This window comes from Panthera uncia, assembly GCF_023721935.1.
Source record: "Panthera uncia isolate 11264 chromosome A3 unlocalized genomic scaffold, Puncia_PCG_1.0 HiC_scaffold_11, whole genome shotgun sequence".
Lineage (NCBI taxonomy): Eukaryota > Metazoa > Chordata > Mammalia > Carnivora > Felidae > Panthera > Panthera uncia.
In genome coordinates, this window is record NW_026057578.1 from 27226016 (window position 1) to 27246920 (window position 20905).

The 20905-nt window shown below is 52.3% G+C and overlaps 2 protein-coding genes across 4 annotated transcripts in view; one reads left to right on the forward strand and one right to left on the reverse strand.

Moving 5' to 3' along the window:
• Window positions 1-20905, forward strand: part of FAM110A (family with sequence similarity 110 member A) — a 152911-nt gene that overhangs the window by 75680 nt on the left and 56326 nt on the right. The gene's annotated exons all lie outside the window — the stretch shown is intronic.
• SLC52A3 (solute carrier family 52 member 3) lies at window positions 12636-20866 on the reverse strand. The gene is made up of 4 exons (XM_049651011.1): window positions 19862-20866; window positions 18326-18831; window positions 16551-16674; window positions 12636-16053 (listed from the first exon to the last, which is right to left on the reverse strand). Exons 1-4 carry the CDS (start codon window positions 20426-20428, stop codon window positions 15841-15843), a joined length of 1410 nt encoding a protein of 469 aa, XP_049506968.1. The 5' UTR covers window positions 20429-20866; the 3' UTR covers window positions 12636-15840.

Consider the following 20905-nt stretch of genomic DNA (forward strand, 5'->3'; position numbering starts at 1 on the left):
AAACAGTAGCCATCACATCTGCATCCCAGATGGAGAGCCTTCCAGTCATCAGAAAGGAGAAAGGGGTCAAGAAGGGAGGGAAGTCCCTATAAAGACCCTTTCTGGAAGTCACAGGTGATACTTTTATTTGTATTCTATTGGTCAGAACTTGGTTGCATGGCCACACTAAGCTCTACAAGAGAGGCTGAGAAATACGGTGTAGGTCCAGGCATCATGTGTCCAGGTAAAAGTTGGAGTTCTCTCTCACCGGAAGACACGGAGCATGGATATTGCAGCACAACCATCCGTCTCTGTCACACTCAAGACTTCCACACCTAGGAGTGTGCCCTACGGGTGCGCTCACCCACGTGCCGTGTCTACAGGGCTAATATTCACGGCAGCCTTGTTGACGGCCGCAAACAACTGGAAACAACTTCAACAGGGGACTTGGCAAGCAAATTTTGGGACGTCCATGCAACGGAGCACTCTGCGGCCATGAACACAAATGCACAAGCTCTACGCCCTGATAGGGAATGGTATTTCAGACATCCCACTTTGGAAAATAGGCTGGCAGTTTCTCATACGCCTGCTCATGACCCAGCCACTTCACCTCTAGGTTCTTGCCCCCCGCCCCCCGCCCAAAATAAAAATACACGGCCCCGGAAGGACCTATACACGCATGTTCATAAGAGTTGTTTGTAATAGACAACAACTGGAGACAGCTCAGTGTCCGTCAACTAGGGAATGGATAAGCAAACTGATGAGCCCACGTCTTGGGATACTACTCTGTCGTGAAAATGGGTGAAAGATTGACTGGAAGAATCTCAAAGCATGCGGGGCAAACACAAGCTGACACAAAAAAGAACTTGCTGTACTGATGCTATTTGTATCAAATTCTAGAACAGGTGAAATAAATCAACCCATGGTTCTAGAAGCTGGCCCTGTGGCTTCCCCCGGGCATAGAGGGGATCAACTGGGAAGGCATGGACAAACTCGGGGAGCTGGGAATGTTCTGTATCACAGCTGGGTGTTGGTTACACAACCGCATTTCTCTATATGTCGTTTATACCTCAGGGAGACACAGGAATCCGAAGCAGCTCCAGGCTCTGAGCTGTCAGCACAGAGCCTGACGCCGGGCTCGCGCCCACGAACTGCGAGATCATGACCCGAGCTGAACTCGGACGCTTAACCAACTGAGCCACCCACGTGCCCCTTACCTCGATATTTTTTAAAAAGCAAGGTGCAGAACGGCGAGTAAATTAGGCTATCTTTTATGTTTGAGATGGAAAGAAATTTGCTTGTGTCTGCATAGACTCTCTGGGACAGGCTGGTAACAGTGATTGCCCTCAGGAGGGGAGTCGGGGGCTAGGGTGGCCGGAGGAGGTGGGGTGGGGGGTGGGCAGGCTTTGCCACATCCTGTTGTACCTGTTGACCCTTAAAGACACAGGTGAATGTACTACATAAATAGAAACTAAAAAGGAAGAGATCAGTGATGTGCAAATTTGATGTTGACAAGCCCCAGCTTTAAATCCCCCCGGTGGCTCCCCCTTGCCATCAGGGCAAAGTTCAGGCCGAGCTGTCCCTGCCTTACCTGGCCCTATCCAGGCAGCACTGGCAGACCGCCCAGCGCCAGGCTCTCTCCGTCCCTAGTGCCCATGTTGCTCCCTCAGCCGCTCCTTTCCCAGAAGGCTCAGCTGCTGGTGAAGCTCTCCGTGGTCCCCAGTCTGAGTTGGTTCCCTGGCCCCCACGGTCCTGCTGCACTCCCCCCTCTTCCTCATCTGTCCGGACTGCCGTGTTTATTGGTGCTAACTGTGAGTTGGACCCAAGGGTCCCCAGAAAGAGATGGGAGTCATCTTCAGGGACAAACTTGCTTTCCGTGTCCGTTCTCTACCGGACAGAGGGCTTTCCCTGCCCAGAGATTCTGACAGTGGCCCCTGTCCCCAGGCCCAGCTCAGGCTTGGGACAAAGGCTATGATACAATATGTTGTTTTAAAATTAAGTGCCTGCTGCCCAGAGACTATGTTCCATGACAAGACCAACAGGGCCCTGCTCTTTTAGAACATGAAGAATAAAAACACGCCTTTGTGGGATTATGTGATATGCCCAAGTCCTAACTCCTGGTTCCTGTGAATGTGACCTTTGATAATAGGGTCTTTGCAGGCGTAATGAAGTATAAGTTTGTGCTGGGTGAGGGTGGACCTTGATCCATGGGCTGGTGTCCTTATAAGAAGAGGGAAATCTGGGGCAGCTGGGTGGCTCAGTCGGTTAAGCGTCCTACTCTTGGTTTCAGCTCAGGTCATGATCTCACTGTTCGTGAGTTCAAGCCCCGCATCGGGCTCAGTGCTGATGGTGTGGAGGCTGCTTGGGATTCTCTCTCCTTCCCTCTCTCTCTCTCTCTCTGCACCCCTCCCCCACTTGTGCGCTCTCTCCCAAAAATAAATACATAAACTTAAAAAAGAAAAGTGTCTGTGATTTCTCAGGCTTCTTAAAAAAAAAAGGATGGAAATCTGGACACAGACACACAAGGAGGACGCCGTGTGGCAATGGAGGCTGAGACTGGAGAGCGGGGCCTACAGGTCGACGAAACCGAGGATGCGGGCCAACCCGTGCAAGGAGCTGGGAAGCATCCGAGCACCGCCCTGCTGACACCTTAATATTGAACTTGCAGCCGCAAAACCGGGAGAGAATAGGTTTATGTTGCCTTAAACCACCCGGTTTGTGGGTGTTTGTAACTTCAGCCTTGGGACACAATATACACAGTAAACCAGTCAACTCCCAAGACAATTATGGGTAGCGACAAACACTTCGGTAAAATAAAACAAAACACGGAAACAGGGCATGTGACGGGGAGCAGCGCCACCTTAACTCCGGGGGTCAGGGAAGGCCTCTTGGAGGAGGTGATGTTTCAGCGGAGACCCACAGCATGAGGACCCCACCATGAAAGTAGTGGGCAGAGGTGCTGGGGGCAAGTGGGAGGCTTGGCCGGGTCAACAGCTACAGGATGCAGGCCTGACAATGGCGGACACCTTGTTGGGGTCTTTGGGGGAAGGTCCCGGGAGTGACCAGGAAGGGACTGTCCTGTCTCAGAGCCTGCTGCGTGGCTGATGCGGGTCACCCGTCGTCCTGGGCCGGCTGGCAGCCAATGGAGGAGGCCAGCTTCACAGCTGACACTGTGCGCTGTAATTGTGATTAACTATCGGGCCCTCTTCCCTGCTCAGGCCCGAGGCCGCGGTGTGACAGCTGCAGAGTGAAGCAATGAGGCCAGGAAGGGGTTAATGGGCTGTCCCTCCATCTGAGCCCTTCACACAATGAGGGGAGGTGGGGAGGCTTCTGGTGGGGGTGTGTGTGGCATCAGCTGGGGTGAGTGAATGGAAGGGACAGAGGCCTTGTCCCCAGGGACAGGGCGAGGACTCTATGGGGAGAGGGGTCAGAACCCTCCCCCCTGCTGTTATTTTCATCCATCCCTCTCCCCCCCTCCCGCCCTCCCCCCCACCAGCCAGAGTGTCCCAGAAGACTGCCCTCTGGGTTCCAAAGTGGGCAGCGTCCTCAGCCTCATGGAATTCTGAAGCCTGAAAGCCACAGAATTGCAGAATCGTGAAATGTCACCGCCGAGGGGGACCTCATTTATTCCTGTCGTGTTCAAACTTTTTTTGCTTAATTATTAGCAGTGGAACCCAGAGCCCCCACCCCCGCCTCCTTTTCTCCCCCAAATAAGTAAACAGCGTGTTGATTACATCGAGGGCGGCCTGGACGCCAGCCGAAATCATTCGTCCCCAGTGCCGCCGCTTCCAACTGGGGCACACTGGGGCAGCCATGACAGACGTCTCCGTTATGCGACCCCCGTCACCCCTGTCTGCAGCCTTTTGAGTCTGGCTTCCTTCACTCGGCAGAAGGCATTTGGGCTTCAGCCGCGTTACATTTATCAGAGCCTGTTCCTTTTTATTGCCACCCCATATTCCAGCCTGCGGTTGCACAACACCTTCTTTATCATTCACCAGTTGAAAGGCACTTGGGTCATTTCCAGCCTTTGGTGATTGCAAATAATGCCGCCCGTGAACGTGGGCGCACAGGTCGTCGTGCGGACGGAAGGTTTCGTTTTTCCCGGGTAGAGATCGAGCTGTGGAGTCACTGGGTCCCAGCCTAAGTAGATTTACAATGTTACAAGGAACCGATGAACTTTTGCAAAGACGCGGCGCCCTTTCACATTCCCGCCAGCATCTGGGATTGTCAGGTCAAGAGAAAGTGTAGGTCGAGTGCATGAGTGGGTAATGATCACGGGGTTATTGTGAGGATTAAGTGAGCACGTTGCCCAGAGGAGGAGGCCTCGCACGATAATAGGTGCTCCCCTGAACTGTCAGCTCCTTCTTTTGTTATCACCACGGGGAAGCCAGGACATAATGGGAGCTACGGAACATCAAGGCCAGGTGGGCTAGGTGGGGGGGCCCTGGGGGGCTGGCAAGCACGTGCCCATCTTGAAGGTCGGAGTCTGCAGAAACAGTGCCGTAGAGGTTTGAGGGCAGGTGATTTTCAAGGGAGTGCTCTTGGGATTTGGGGGGATTGAGGGAAGGGGAGTCAGGCGTTTGCAACAGAAGCCTCGGCCAGGCCCATCAGGAACTCTGGACGGGGGACAGCCCTTTGGAAGATGTCACACTGTGAGACAGGGGGGTCAGGCCTCCTCACCCTGCGTCGACCAGTCTTCGGAGAGGAAATCTTAGGGAAAGCAGCCCCTTCCCTTGAACCCTCCACAGTCACCACTGAAGGCGAGTCGGGCCCGGAGCCCTGTTCCTGGTGACATCCGCCAGGGGCGAAAGCAGGCCCCAGTGGTCAGAGCTGTGAGGTTTTCAAGCGTGGCTGTAAACCTAGATTTTGAAGTTGTCTCCTTTTTTTAAGCGCTTGGAACTCTTGGGGCGTCGGGGCGGCTAGGTCGGTTAAATGTCCGACTCTCGGTTTCGGCGCAGGTCGTGATCTCGTGGTTCTTGAGTTCCGGCCATGATGTCGCGGTGCTTGAGTTCGAGCCCCGCATCAGGCTCACAGCTGGCGGCTGGAGCCCGCTTGGGATGCTGTCTCTCTCCCCCTCTCTGCCCCTCCCCTGCTCGTGCTCTGTCTCTCTCAGAATAAATCAAGTGGAAAAACAATGATAAAGAAAGTGCTAGGAACTCTTCCGGACTTTTAGGACATGCTGTGAGGAGCTAACTCGCCAGACCCAAGGGCCTGGAGCGGGGCCCAGGGGCTGCCTGCTGATGTCCCCTGATATGAGAGCTGCTCTGTCACCGTCTGACATCATGTTAGTGTCTGGGTCCCCACGGGGCGAGCTCTACGGGGCAAGAACCTTTGGGCTTTGCTCCCCACAACATCCCCAGTCTGTAGGGCAGGGCTTGGCGGGAACTAAAGAACGAAGGGAGACTTGGAGAGCCCCGCTGGCTGACCTGCCTCAGCCCGCGGGGTGTTTATGTGCAGAGAAAGTCATTAAGTCTTGAGTTCACTTGTTACACGGCATCTGATCATGGAACATAAGTAGTATATCATATGACATAGAGTGACAATTTCATGCGCACACATCAGATTCATCAAATTCTGTTACCTCACCCTTCAGAACATATCCAGAATCCGAACACTTCCTCCCACCTCCAAAGCCACCACCTGGGTCCACAGTCACCATCTGTACTCACCGGGGTCATTGTCAAGCCTCCTCCCCGGTCTCCCTGCTTCCCCCGCCCCTCACTGCATAGGTGGGACAGCCTTGGAGAGGTGACCCCATGGCCTTCGTGCAGGTCACTTTGCCTCTCTGGGCTCATTTTCCTAACTTGTAAAACGGGACCTTATTGGCACTATCCATAGGGCAGTTGTGAAGGTTCAAGGAAATGCCTTATGGGAAGGCCTCCATCCGGCTCAAGGTTGGTCCTTGGTTATGCAAGATTGGGAGCCTCCGAGTATCTGCCTATGCGGGCATGGGGTAGGCACTCCTGTGGCCTGGACTCCTACATCCACTTTGAATGGCCCGCCCTCTGCAGGACCCCAACAGATCCACCTTTCAGGCACACGGCTTTCTGGCCCCCTTTTTCTGGCTTCTTAGGCTGTAGTGCCACCTGCTGGCTCAAAGCTACATTGCACCAAGAGCCCACCACCTGCTTGAAGGGAAGGGAATATGCCCTTGAGCGCCTGCTGTGTGCATCACACATACATACATATCTACATACATACGTACATATATAGGTAGGTCTCAACCTTTCCCTGTAGAAACTGAGCCTCTCAAGGGAGGTCGCACAGAACCAGCTGGGAAGCGGGGGTTCACATCCGCATCCCCTCTCCCCCCAACTCCACACACCCTCGTCGGGGTGAGTTCAAGTTCAAGTTCTGGACTCGCCCCTCCCCTCTTCTCAGAGAGGAGCCAGGAGCTGAGATCGGAGTCATTGGGAGAATGTCAGGCTGTCCCCCAGGACCCAGTTTAAAAAGAGCACTAGACTGGGAGTCCCCAGCCTGGGGTCTCGTTCTGGTCCCCGCAACCACCAGCGGAGCAACCTTGGGAAAATCCTCACCCATTTGTTTATTATCATTTTGAAATATAGTCCCTGCAAGGAGGGTATTTAACATGGGCGTCAGGTTCCAATGTGAGGAGCCAATTATAAAAATAAACAATTTTATAGAACTCCAAAAAAATCCTCTAAATCACCCATAAAGTACAGTTTTCTGAATGTAGTCCTTTGCCGTAATAAGTGCATTGGACATAAAGAGGGGTAATGTGTGGCAGCAATTATATAGGTTTGCAAACTCTAATTTTGGATTCAGCTCTCATTCAGATGTGCAGGATTCTGCCCACGCTCCCCGCGTCTTGCTCACTGCTGGGCTTATGTCCAGGCAGAATCACCCACACTGTGTATATTGTTTCCCCTTATGTCTCTCTCTCTCTCTCTCTCTCTCTCCCTCTCTGGGCACACACAATGGCATTTCTGAAGTTACATAATAAAACAGCTAATGTTTATTGAACATCTATTATGCATCATAATAAATAAGGTTCTGAGTCCCTTGGCTGCATTAATTCATATCATCCTTCCAGAAATGCTCTGAGATAGGTACTGCTGTTACAGATGAGGAAACTGAGGGACTGAGAGGGTAAGTAGCCCAAGGTCACGCAGCCAGTGAATGGTAGAGCCTGGGCCTGAAGCCAAGGTGTCTAGGACTAGAACCCACACTCCTAACTGTCATGCTACCACTTGAATGGAAGCCCCATGGGAGCCATGGGTACATGTCTGTGTGTCCATTGTCAGCCCACAGGTGCCATCAGGAAGGATAGGACAATGACTTCCTTCAGTTACTTAGAGGGAGGGCTGCTGTTAGCTCTTGAGCTGGGACAGATTTGCGGGGAAGCAGGTGCTCTAACCAATGATTTTCTCTGCTTTCCCTTCTTCTTCCTTCTTGCTAGTGAGCACTCCTAGGAGGATGTTGTGGGGTTGGTGACACATGAGATGTAATGTGTATAACAAGAATTGTACAAAAACAGGGAAGGAATACAGCTATATAGGAGTAACAGTTCTGTATCTCATTGTCATTAAGTTAGTATAAATCTGAAGTCGATTCTGACCAGTGACGATGTATATGGTAAGCCTAATGCAGTCGTTTTTAAAAAGTAAAAAAAAATATAAAGAAGCTGCAAGCTTCTAGAAAACTTTCAGGGCGTCTGTCTAAGCGTGACCTCATATCACCCTGTTGTGAGTGTTCAGTTAACTCATAGGAAGTACTTGGAAAAGTACTCAGCAGGCACTAAGCAAGTGGTAGGGTTTACTTGTCCTTATTCTTGCAAAAATTTTATGGGGTAAGCTTCTTTAGTTTCCCTATTTTACGGTAAGGAGATGGAGACTCAGAGATGCACAGGAGATTGCCTGAGGCTACACAGCAAAGAAGCAGGGGAGTCAGATTAGAACCCATGTTTGTTGGACTTCAGAGCCTCACACAAGTGCTTAGAGAGGCAGGTCTGAGGACTTTGATCACTGTGTTGTTTTCAGCAGCTTCAAATCAGAAACAGTACAGATGTCCAACAACGGCTGTTCAGTAAATCCTGGCTTGCCCAGCCAGGGAGCGTGTTGGGCTGGTTATAAGGAATGAGGTCACCCTATACACGGGGACATGGGACCATCTTCGAGACATTTTGTTCAGTAAAAAGAACACCTGAAAAAAAAAAGTTCCATAACCCTCAGGAAACAAAGCGAAATATTCCATAAAATCTGTGTGTGTGTGTGTGTGAGTGTGTGTGTGTGTGTGTGTGCGTGTGACCTATAGAGGTTCATATGAAGCAACGGAGGGTGATTTAAACAATGGGATCTATTTATAGGAGCTTCCCTTTCTTTGGCTTTTATTTTTGTTGAGTTAAAAAAAATTTTTTTTAAATGCTTATTTATTTTTGAGAGACAGAGAAAGACCGGGTGTGAGCAGGGGAGGGGCAAAGAGCAAGGGAGACGCAGGATCCGAAACAGGCTCCAGGCTCGGAGCTGTCAGCATAGAGCCCGACGTGGGGCCCGAACTCTCAAACCGTGAGATCATGACCTGAGCTGAAGTCGGATGCTTAAGTGACTTAGCCACCCAGGTGCCCCTGTTTTTGTTGAATTTTGAAATAACACATGCCCCGAGAAAAAATTCACAGTACAGCAAAGTGTCAAGGAGAAAAAAAAAATCAGTGGAAATCCCTTTCTCCAGAATGAACTAGGCTAATGTGTTGATATACGTCTTTCCAGTCTTCTCCTTGTGTGAGTGCATGTGTGTGTACGTATGCATATATGTACATATATAGAGACAAATATGCAAATGAACATGAGCATTTTGCTGCTCTAACAAAATGTCCCCCACATTGTAGAAGCTTAAACAGCATAGAAGTTTATTTCTCTGCCACATTAAATCTGGGTCCCAGGGAGAAGAGTGGCTCCATAATCATCATGGTTTCATCCTCCTTTTTTTTTTTTTTTTTTTTGGAAGTTTTACGTTTATTCATTTATTTATTTTGAGAGAGACAGAAGGGCAAGAGAGAGAGAAAGAGGGAGAGAAACCCAAGCAGGCCCTGCACTGTCGGCGTGGAGCCCGATGCGGGGCTCGAACCCATGAACTGGGAGATCGTGACCTGAGCCGAAACCAAGAGTCTGACACTTAACCGACTGAGGCACCCGGGCACCCCCGTTTCATCCTCCTTCTATACAGTCTTGTTGTATTATCTCATCCTGTAGCTTCCTCCTCAGGGTCTAATATGGCTGCTCCAGATCCGGCGATCACATCTGCATTTCTATGGGCAGGAAGAGGGAAATGGGAAGTACACAACCCGGAAGTTGGGCGTGTTATTCATCCCCTCTGTCCTAATGTGGTCACATGGCCATCCCTCGCTACAAGGCAGCCTGGGAAATGTGGTCTTTCCTCTGGGCTGCCATCCGCCCGGCTAAAAGTCAGGGGTTCTATGGCTATGAGAGAAATGGGAGAATGGACACCATAGAATTCATTCGAATATCTTCCCCCAGCAAGACAGTCCTATATCTTACATTCTAAGCAGTGAACCCTGCAAGGGGACACTGCCCGTTGTAATAGAGCAGACTTTCTTTCTTAACGGGACACCCGGAAGCCAGCGGCTTCTGCACACAAGGAAATTTCCAACCGAAATTTCCAAATGAAAGGCAGAGTCCTGGCAACATCAACATTTGCCATGACACTTCCTCCACCCTTTATTCCGTGAATATCATGAAGAGAATCAGGAGAGGCCATCCCAGTCCAAAATCAGGAGTTGTAAGAGGATGGGTGGCACAGACCCTCTCCGGCAAGCGGTTGGCCCCTCTTTTTTTTAAATTTTTTTTTTTAACGTTTATTTATTTTTGAGACAGAGAGAGACAGAGCATGAATGGGGGAGGGTCAGAGAGAGGGAGACACAGAATCCGAAACAGGTTCCAGGCTCCGAGCTGTCAGCACAGAGCCCGACGCGGGGCTCAAAGTCACGGACCGTGAGATCATGACCTGAGCCGAAGTCGGACGCTTAACCGACTGAGCCACCCAGGTGCCCCAACGGTTGGCCCCTCTTAAAATGACACCCTTAGTCTGTGTATGTGTAAATCATATCCTGCCTACAGAAGCACTAATTTCTCGTCCTTTCTTTCCACTTCCAGAGGAGTTTGAGTGTGTGTGTGTGTGTGTGTGTGTGTGTGGTGCGTTGAGGGTGATGGAGTAGAGGTCATGGAAATGGATTGGAGTTTTCTACTTCTATTTGAAATATTTCTATTTCAAACCCGGAGACAATAAGCCAGGGAAGCACTTCAGTCCCCATCTGAAGGCAAGGTTTTCTTGACTGGCATGTTTTGAGACTCCTGTCTCCGACTCAGCAAAGGATCATGGGATACAGAGGCTAGGTGGCCTGGGTCCGGGTCCTGGTTCTGCCACTCGCTGGCAGTGTGACCTCAGCCAAGATACTTAACCTCTCTGTGCTTCAGTTTCTTCACTTGCAAAATAGCACTGATAATAATAGGGCACGTTTCACAGGGCTTCTATGAGAATTAAATCAGTAAAGCCTCAGGAAGAGCCCAGGGCACTAGGAGGCCCTCAGCAGGTCATTGCAAGAATGGCGCTGTGCCCTGGCATCTGACCAAACCAGAAAGAGTGTGGGTGGGAGGCACTTGAGAGCTAAAATCAAGTCTAAAATCAAGTCTGGGGACGAATCTGCTTCTGCGATCATTCAGGTCGTTGGCAGAATCGAGAGCCTTGTGGCTGTCAGCTGGGGCTTCCCTTGAATCCTGGGAAACTCTCCTGCGGCTAACACATCCATCACCTCGAGTAGTTACCGTTTGTGTGTGGGTGTGGGTGTGGGTGGGTGGTGGGGACATTTACGATCTACTCTCTTAGTGACTTTCAAGTATACAGCCCAGTGTTGTTAACTATAGTCACCTGCTATAACATTGCATCCCCAGAACGTATCCGTCTTATAACTGTTAAGTCTGTACCCTTTGACCGACAGATCCTCATTCACCCTGCCCCCACCAGCCCCAGCAACCGCCAGTCTACTCTCAGTTTCTGGGAGTTCAGTTTTTGTAGATTCCACGTGTAAGGGAGATCAGACGGTATCTTTCTCTGACTTATTTCACTTAGCATAACGCCCTCAAGGCCCATCCGTGTTGCTACACAGGGCAAGATTTGCTTTGCTTAAAGGCTGAATAAATGTTCCATGGTGTAGGGGCGCCTGGGTGGCTCAGTCAGTTAAGCATCTGACTTCGGCTTAGGTCACGATCTTGTGGTTTGTGGGTTCGAGCCCCACATCTGGCTCTGTGCTGACAGTGCAGAGCCTGCTTGGGATTCTTTCTCTCTCCTGTCGCACTCCATCTCTCTCAAAATCAATAAATAAACTTAAGAAATATTCCATTTATTATTATAATTTATTTTATTTCCTTAAGATATATACCCAGAAGTGGGAAAGCTGGATCTTAGGGTACTTCTATTTTTATTTTTTTTAATGTTTTTTATTTATTTTTGAGAGCGCGTGAGTTGGGGAGGGGCAGAGTGAGAGGGAGACACAGAATCTGAAGCAGGCTCCAAGGCTCTGAGCTGTCAGCACAGAGCCCGACGCGCGGCTCGAACTCACGGACCTCGAGGTCGTGACCTGAGCAGAAGTCGGATGCTTAAACGGCTGAGCCACCGAGGCGCCCTGGTATCTGTGTTTTTAACTTTTGGGGGAACTCCCACAGTGTCTTCCACAGTGGCTGTACCACAGGCCAACACAGCCCTCCGTGCCTTCATAACCTCGGCCTCTAAGGTCCCTCCCTCCACAAGCTGCCCCTGGGATTTCCAGGCTGCCCTCCCTGTGAGTTCTGGAATGCAGGCTGAAGCCTCGCACCCCATGGCTTTTGCCAGTGCAGTTTCCTCTGGCTGGAAGGCATCCTCCTTCTTCTTCTTTTTTTAATTTTTAAAAATTTACATCCAAGTTAGCATCAAGTGCCACAATGATTTCAGGAGTCGATTCCCCGGTGCCCCTTACCCATTTAGCCCATCCCCCTTCCCACAGCCCCTCCCGTAACCCTCAGTTTGTTCTCCAGATTTATGAGTCTCTTCTGTTTTGTCCCCCTCCCTGTTTTTATATTATTTTTGCTTCCCTTCCCTTGTGTTCATCTGTTCTGTGTCTTAAAGTCCTCCTATGAGTGAAGCCATATATTTATCTTCCTCTGACTAACTTGGCTTAGCATAATACCCTCTAGTTCCATCCACGTAGTTGCAAATGGCAAGATTTCATTCTTTTTGATTGCTGAGTAATACTCCATTGTAGATATATATATATATATATATATATATATATATATATCCATCCATTCATCCATCAATGGAGATTTGGCTCTTTCCATACTTTGGCTATTGTTGATAGTGCTGCTATAAACATGGGAAGGCATCCTCTTTCTTGCTTTGCCCCCTTCCCTCCAACCTCCTGGAGATACCAGCTCAGGGGCATCTTCTGGGAAGCCCACCTGCCGCCAACCCCAGGCCGAATCCGGAGCCCTGAGCTCATTCTTCAGGGAACTTACCTGGTTGGACCACAGAGATGTCGGGTGACTCCATCAGCCTCGAGGTTTAAGCTCCTGGAGGGCGGGGGCAGAAGGGCCGTCCAGGATCCTTCAGAGGTGTTCTCAGAAAGTGGGAACTTTTTTTTTTTTAATGGTTTTTATTTTATTTTTGAGAGCAGCGTGCTTGAGCAGGGGAGGGGCAGAGAGGGATGGGGGACAGAGGATCCGAAGCGCACTCCTCACTGACAGCAGCGAGCCCGATGTGGGGCTCAAACTCAGGAGTTGTGAGATCATGACCTGAGCGGAAGTCGGACGCTTAACTGACTGAGCCACCCAGGTGCTCAGAAAGTGGGAGCTTCTAGAGGCATTTATTGAGTGCTTGCTGTTTGCGGGTGCGGCGCTAAGCACGCGCACTTATCGGCTCAACCCTGGTTGAGAGATGTTCTCATTTGTCCCCATCGTACAGAGGAGACTGTGGGAGCTGACTCACACACCTTCACTTAAAGGCTGCTAATGTCCGAAGACCTCCAAGAACGGTGGGTGAAAGCAAAACCATGGGGGGGGGGGTCAGATGGAGGTGCCTTTTCCAAATGCCGGGTCACTTACCCCCTCACCTAGTCCCAGACAGAACGTACTAGCGTGGCTAACTCCGTAGTCTACGCATTCTTCCGCATCTCCTTTCTGTGTGCGGAATTAATCTTGGACCATTTTTCCGCATCAGTACAGAGAGATCCTATCCTTGCTCATTATCCATTCCAACATCCTTTCTGGGAGGCAACAACTGAAAACAACCCGAATGACCTTGTAAGGGCAAATACAAATAATTGTCCCTCGTGCCAAAGAGGGAGACACCCCCTCTCCCTTTCCTTAGCGCATTTACTCTAGAAAACTTGTAAATTCTTTCCCTGCTCCTTTTAGGTGTACTCAAGTCTTTGAAAAAGCTGAATAAGCCTCTAGCCAGTTTTGCCACCCAGGATCACTTTTCTTACAGATGGGAGAGCATACCCAGAAGGTCAGTGTCCCATCACCTAGTCTCTGGGGGAGGGTAGGAACCTAACATCAGCGTTGGGCTCCAGGTTGCAAAATGTCTCCTCTTGTAAAGATAGAAATTAAAAAAAAAATTTTTTAATGTCCATTTTTTGAGAGAGAGAGAGAGAGAGAGAGAGAGAGAGCGAGCGGGGGAGGGGCAGAGAGAGAGGGAGACACAGAATCCGAAGCAGGCTCCAGGCTCCGAGCTGTCAGCACAGAGCCCGACGCGGGGCTCAAACTCACAAACTGTGAGATCGTGACCTGAGCCGAAGTCGGACGCTCAACCGACTGAGCCACCCAGGTGCCCCAAGATAGGAATTTCTTTCTCCTGCAGATAAAGACAGCTAGCCCAATTGCCAGGTGAATTCAGGAAGAATTGTGACAAACGGGGGCCATCTAGTACCCTTCCTTGAGGACCAGTTATCGTCTGAGAACATGGAGGTCGTAGGCTCGTATCTGCTGGAGGATATAAAAGGGTGGGGTTCCTGCCTTTGCAATCTCTTCGGCGGATTGTCTGACGTGCGCCACAGTCTGGTTTAATGTTTATTCAGTAATATAACTGTTTTCTTTCTCTGCCGCTTTTGTGGAGAGCTTTTCTGATTGGTGGGAGATTTTTAAATTAAAAAAAAAATTCCAGTTTTAGAGAGAGAGAGAGAGAGAGCGTGCATGGGTGGGAGAGAGAGAGAGAGAGAGAGAGAGAGAGAGAGAGAATCTCAAGCAGGCTCCACACTCAGCATGGAGCCTAATGGTGGGACTCAATTCCACGACCCTGGGATCATGACCTGAACCGAAATCAAGAGTCAGATCCTCAACCATCTGAGCCACCCAGGCATCGCAGTGGGAGATTTGGTTTCAAATGTTGTCTCCAGTACCTTCAAATGTCTTTCTACGGAGGACTGGTTGAATAAATTTGGTACCCCCACACGACGGGATATGATGTGGTCATAGGAAAGAACCAGAACCCTCTCTCCATTTTCATTGTTGAGTGAAAGGTACAAGGGACACAGTAGTTTAGTACTTTTTCTGTAAAAAGACTCTGTATTTGCATTTGCATAATCTCTGCAAGAGTGAAAAAGAAAATAAAGTGCGTGTGTGCGTGTGTGTGTGTGTGTGTGTTGAGGGGAACCGGGGCAGATGAAGGAGAGGAGAGATGGAATTTTTTTGCTGAACATGATTTTATATTTTCTGACTTTTGAAACATGCGACTATATTATCTATTCAAAATAAATTAAAGGGAGGGCGGGTGGCAAGCAAGCAAACCACTGAAGGAAAGAAGTCCCAGGACCGGACATTCTCTAAGCCTTTGATTCTGTTCGTTTCTGAGCTTAGCCTTGACCTTAGAACTGAAAACTGATTATATTGATTTTAGAGGGCTGATCTTAGTTTAAAAGCAGGGAATGTCTAAAAAAAGAAAAAAGAAAACAAAATAATAATCGGGTAGCTGATGCACTCCTCCCCAGCTGAGAGAGCTGCTTCCCAGGGTTCTCGGGTCCAGTTCTCAGCCTTGGTGGCTGGGGGAGGGGATGGGACTCACTTGAGAGGTTTGGCATAGCCCCCCCCCCCCCCATCTCTCTGCCTCCCAGAAGGTCACTTGCTTTCCAGGAAGCCGGACTTCTTTGAGTCAGGAGCGGTGACGGGAAGGGGTATGTGGGGCACAGTGTCCATCCATATTGGGAACTGGGGAGTCAAGATGCCCCAAGATCCCACCATTAGCCAGGGGTCCTTTTACAAGCTCCTCTGTGAGAATAATAGGAAAAAGGATACCGGGCAGGGGTCGTCTCTCAACCCTCCTGGCCACTTCTCCATTGTGTTGATGTGCACTTAACTTCCCTTGGGCGTCAGGTCAGGAAATGGCCAACGCTGGGTGCTTCTTCCCTTTATCCCTGTGCTCCGCCTGTGAGGTAGGTGCTATTTATCATGGTCCCCATTTTAGGAAACTGAGGCACAGAGAAATAAGTGACGTCATACCGCTTGTGAGGACTGGCTCGCCCTCTCTGCGGTTCCCCTTCGGACACCCCTGAGCCTGCCTCCGGCTGGGTGCTGCAAATCCGCCGTGGCTCAAGAGCCCACGGAAGTTCTGAAAAGGAACTGCAGGCATCGCGACCCAGCATGGGGGGCAGGGCTGTGCTTTGCATTTCCAGGCCCCGTGGGAGGCCCGTGGCTTTCTCCCCCGCTCCGGAGCGGAGTCTGCGTGGATGTGTAGGGACTCCGGCTCTGCCCCCCGGCTCCCCGCCCCTTGCCCTGTGGCCTGGGCTGCGTGCCTTGCCCAGGTTTCCAGTGTTAGTAACGGGAGCGGGTCAGGGTCACGTAACGGACCACGCCAGGGGTCCTAGGTGGGGCACTGCAGGCTGCAGAAGTCGGCGGACGAGAAGAGCCTGAACACGTTGACCAGCGGGAACATGAGCACAGCCCCGAGGAGGGAGCCCAGCTGCACCGCCGCCCCACACCACAAGAGGGCGCTGCGGCTGCGGTCGCGCAGGATCACGCCCAGCATCACCTTGACGTAGCTCAGGCAGCCGATAAACAGCACCCAGGAGGCCACCTGTGGGTACAGGGCAGGGGAGATGCAGAGTGAAGGGGGCTTTGGGGGTGAGCCCCAGGGGAGAAGGGTGCTTGTAGGGCGACCTGGCGGGCCTAAGGGAACCCCAGGGAATAACCTCCGAGTTGAGTAGAGCCTTTGGGGGTGACCCTCTAGGGCTAAGGGGGCCCCCTGAGTTGACACCCATGCCCAGGGCAAAGGAGAACCCAATAGCCTTTATGTCCCCCCATAACCAAGTCAAGGGCGTCTGGGAGAAGGCCACTGCTGGCAGACGCATGGCCATCCACATGGAAGGGTGCGGCATTCAGGGGAGAGGCTGGACTGTCACCTTGGACCAGCCACCTCACCTTCCTAAGCCTCTGTTCCCAAATGAGAAGCATCCCTCCGCTGCCCAACCCCACCTGGGGCTTCCTCGGGGAGCAGGCCCAAAGCCTTTGGTCAGTGGAAAGGGCCTTGGCTAGGTGAGGGGGGGCGGGCAGCTCCACAGGCCAGGTACTTACAATGAGGACTTCTCCACCCCAGTGGCCCTGCATGAGGGGGCAGGGGCTCATCACGGCCATGGCCATGTTGTAGGCCCCGAAGCCAGTCCCGAGCACTGTGAGGACGCCCAGGAATGGCAGAGACCTAGGGCACAGTAGGGGAGAAGGATGTAAGAGATGGCAAGCCCGACCCCTGCCGCCTCCACCCCGGGGGGGAGGGTCAGCGTCTCCGGGGTTAGAGGTCAGATCCACGTGGAAACTTCCAGGCCACCTGGCTCAAGTGGGTCAGTGAGGTTCCTGAGGGGCAAGACTGGCCTAAGTCACCCTGAACGTTAACAGCAGGGGGGACACAACGGATCTGGTGCTACAGGGACCTGATCCGGATCCCATGTCCCACTGGAGCTGTAAGACTGGTCTCTGAGCCCGTCTCCTCCCCTAGGAGATGAGTGTCGCAGGCCTGTGGGGGCCTGTGGGGCAGAGTGTGCCGGGCCTGGCCCTGGGCCCCGCCCGGTATTTTATCTGCTGTCATTTCCTCCTGCAACATTCCCAACCTCAGCCAGGAAGCCCGGCCGACTAGAAGGTGGCTTTGATCACAGCACTGGCACAGCAGGGGGTGTTGTGAGACCTCAGCTGACCCCTTCCCTTCCGGCTTCATCTACCCTGGTCTACAACGTGAGGTTGGCCTGACCTAGAGGCCCTGGTGGCCTTCCAGGTAGGCTCCGGGTGTGACAACTGAGGACACCGTCCTTCGCTTGGGGTCGTCACCCCTGCGACCTCCCTGCCTACGCTCTTCACGACACCAAGACCCGTCTGTGGTCCTGAGTGAGAGCGGAGGGTCTGCCTCTGCCTCTGAGGACACTTTCTGCTGGAAGATTCTTGGAGCCCCTGGCTTTCAGATTCGGTATTTCTAACATTCTGGGTGTCTCACATCCCGCAGATCTGTGGCTTCTGCTCCTGCTTCGTCAGAAATCTCCAGTCTCCCGCCACAGTTGTAAGCCCTAAGGGAGGACATTCAGCTCTCTGGCAATCTGACCTTTTCTGACGCTATTCCCATTCTCCCTTCTTCCTGGGCCGAGGGAGGTGGGTGTGATCGGAGAGGACCGCCAGGATGGGCAGGGCAGAGTGGTGGGTGGGAGGTTGTAAGACCCTGAAGTTCCCTGACTCCAAAGCCTGTGTCTCCTACCGGCGTCTGAACCCCCCACGGTGCAACCACCGAGGTTGCTTGACTAAATTTGGCAATCTCAGGCCCCAATCTAGACTGGCTTAATCTGCATTTTATCAATTTGCCTAGCCATTCTTCCAGAACTGCAGCTGTAAAGGAGCCAGCAGGAGCTGGAGGCAGGAGAACAGGGCTGAAATCCTGGGAATTAGACCCTTTCTCTGAGCCCCGGGGCTTCTATTTGTATATGGGAACCTCAGCTCCTGCCTGCCCATTCCTTCTCAATGGCCAATGTCAAGGCAAGTGAGCACTTACATTGGACCTGCCATGTGCAGGCACTGCTCTAAAATCTTTACAAAGTTAGCTTGTCTTATGCTCCCGGCCACCCTAGGAGGTAGAACTATTATCACCCCCATTTTCCAGATAAGTACCCTTGAGGCACAGGGAAGCAGAGTGACTTATCCAGGATCACAGAAGCTAGGACGTGACGGAGTTGGGATCTGAACCCAGGCAGTCAAGCCCTAGAAACCGTGTTCTTAACCACTACACGTAGAGCCTGATAGGTGGGGTTTGGAATCCTGACTTCTGGAACGAAATCTGCCCCAACAAGAGTTCCCCAGGACCAGGTGGGACGGACCTGTGAGGCAGGAACATGGAGAGGAAGCAGGCAAGAGGGTTGGCCATGGAGCTGAGGGTGGCGGACAGGTGGTAGGCAATGGGGCCGTAGGACAGGCAGGAGTAGGTCTGCACGGAGGGCAGCACGCCGTTGGTGAGCGCGTTTACAAAGGCCACCAGGATGTAGATGAAGGTCAGGTGGGCTGGGTGGTGGGGGGCCGTTTTCTCCTCTGGATGCCCCTGGGCCTTGCTGTTGTCCCTTGGCCCGGGGGGGCCCAGGTCCTCCCCTTCCCGTGGCCGGATGGAGTGGAGGGTGACCTGGGAGGTGAGGAGGTCTTCTATGGAAGATTCCCTGGGTCTGGGCTGCCGCTGGAGGACAAAGAAAGCGGCCAGGCAGCAGGCCATCATGAAGGAGAGGAGGAGGAAGAAGACCAAAGGCGAGAAGTTGGCCGGCAGGTGGCGACTTTCCAGATGGACCGCGGAATGTGCCGTCCCGGCAAGGTCAGACGCAAAAGTGCTGTTAGCTCCCTGGGGAAAGACACAAGGCTCAGCCAGATCCGCGGGGGATGTCAGGGCACAGGTAACAACAATATTAATAATAATGTACAATAAATAGCATGCATTGTTAATAAGGGATGAATGACATAACACATAGCTCCTAAGGTAATGATAATAAATGCTCACGAGCTCTGACGGCTCCCTGGGGACCAGCCCCTTGCCTGGGTCAGAACGGTCTGTGTTACCCGAGGGCCGTAGGGAGTGCGTGGCAAAACCGGTCCACGTGAGTCCACTTGGTTCTTTCTGACTTAGGAGTTCCATCTTTTCCCACCCTACTGCCTGCCAAGGGCTGACAGCCACAGATGTGTTCTGAGGAGGGGCAGCGTCACCCAAAGTCGCCCTGTGGGAAGGTGGCCTGGTGTGGCCCAATCCCTCTCTCGCTTTTTCTTTTAAAGCTTTTAAGTCCTCTCCAGGCCCAGCGTGGGGCTCGAACTCACAACCCGGAGATCAGGAGTCGCGTGCCCTACCGACTGAGCCCGCCTGGCGCCCCACGGCCAACTCGCTTTTCAAGAGATAACCTATGTACATCTAGATTTACGCGTGGGACATTTCAAACGTTTAAATGTCTTCAACCAAGTCAAACAGTCAAAGTCAAACGCTTGCAGGATACGGCCGCCTGGGGCCACTGGTCTGCGCCCGGTGATGAACTGCCGTGGTTTGGGCAACACCAGGTGGGTGCGTGTGAGGTGTCTAAGACCCAGGGGGAAACAAAGTCTGACTTGTGAAACAACACGAAGCCGTGGCTAAAGCCTACGGTTCTTGGCCCTGGCCGTACGTTAGCATCACCCGGGGAATTTTGAGGAAATACACGTTCACACAGTCCCGATTTTGCAAGCTGGAAACGCAAAACGCTCTGAAAGTGAGCTCCCCCGGGGCAGGTGATGCGAGAGCGCAGCCGGGTCAAGGACAGCGGTCTGCCCAGCGTCTAGGAAGCACGAGCCCCCCGCGTGGCCCGGTCTGTGATCAGTCACAGAGCGCGGCCATGGGAAATGTCGGGTACCTGGGGGAAGACAGTCTTCCCGGTGGTCTCGGCGCTTGGGGTGGTTTCTAACGGCTTAGTGACATTGACACAGGTAGTGAGACCCGAGCCCTGGGCAAGAGCCACCAGCGCAGGCAGGAGGCCGCTGAGCCCTTCGCCCACGAAGAAGGTGGTGAGGTAGTGGGCGGGCAGCCGGCTCATGAAGGGCAGGAAGGTGACCGACGAGGTGCAGTCCACCAGGGCCAGGAAGAAGGTGAGGACCATGAAGGCGATGCTGTGGGGGCCGTCCAGCACCCAGGGAGTGACATTCCAGAGGAAGGCGAAGAGGGTGCAGGTGACGGTGCCCACGCCCAGCACGGTAAAGATGATGGGCACCTCTGAGAGGCAGCCAGGCTGGAAGTGATGGAGCAGGGTGACCAGGAGGGGGCCGATGTTGGCCAGCTGGATGATCACCGTGAGGTAGGAGGGGAGATACCACCCCTCGGGCAGCTCCGTCACCAGCAGGGGCAGCTCGACCCAGAGCCCGTTGATGGCCACCCAGGAGCCCAGCCCGAAGGTGCAGACCAGCAGGTGTATCAGGAGGGGCATGGTGATGTCCGCCCCGTGCCGAACGAAGCCGCCACCTCCCGGATCGGCCTGCGGCGGGGCTGCCGGAGAAAAACATCAGGTGAGCGAGACGTCAGGGTCTCCATCGGTGACGAGACAGTGCCGTGGAGCCCAGGTGTGTTTCCTGATCTTTCCCCTTCTCCTGAACAAGTTGGCTCTTCGTGATAGGAAAACGGACGCATTCTTTGATGGCTAACCTTTCCGGAGGGGAAAGCCTCCCTAACAGTGGCTCGTCATTCCAGAGACCGCCAGAGAGAAGTTGGACACATTGAATCGCACAGCTGCTGCATCAAAGCAAGCAAACAACAAACCAAGCACCCTCTTCAAAGAAAAAGGAAAGAAAAGAAAAAGAGAAAAGAAAAAAAAAAAAGGGAATCGAGGACAGTGACCGTCCTGACCTCATCGTTGGAATGAGATGCAAATGTGTTAATGAGTTAATGCGTCTTAAACAGTGCCTGG

Coding starts and splice junctions, on each gene's coding strand:
- SLC52A3 (XM_049651011.1), bottom strand. CDS start 20,428: ATGCCCCTCCTGATACACCTGCTGGTCTGCACCTTCGGGCTGGGCTCC. Junction 16,675..18,325: donor TCCATGTTCCTGCCTCACAG/GTCCGTCCCACC, acceptor ACTGTGCCCTAG/GTCTCTGCCATTCCTGGGCG. Junction 16,054..16,550: donor GGGGTGGAGAAGTCCTCATT/GTAAGTACCTGG, acceptor CTGTACCCACAG/GTGGCCTCCTGGGTGCTGTT.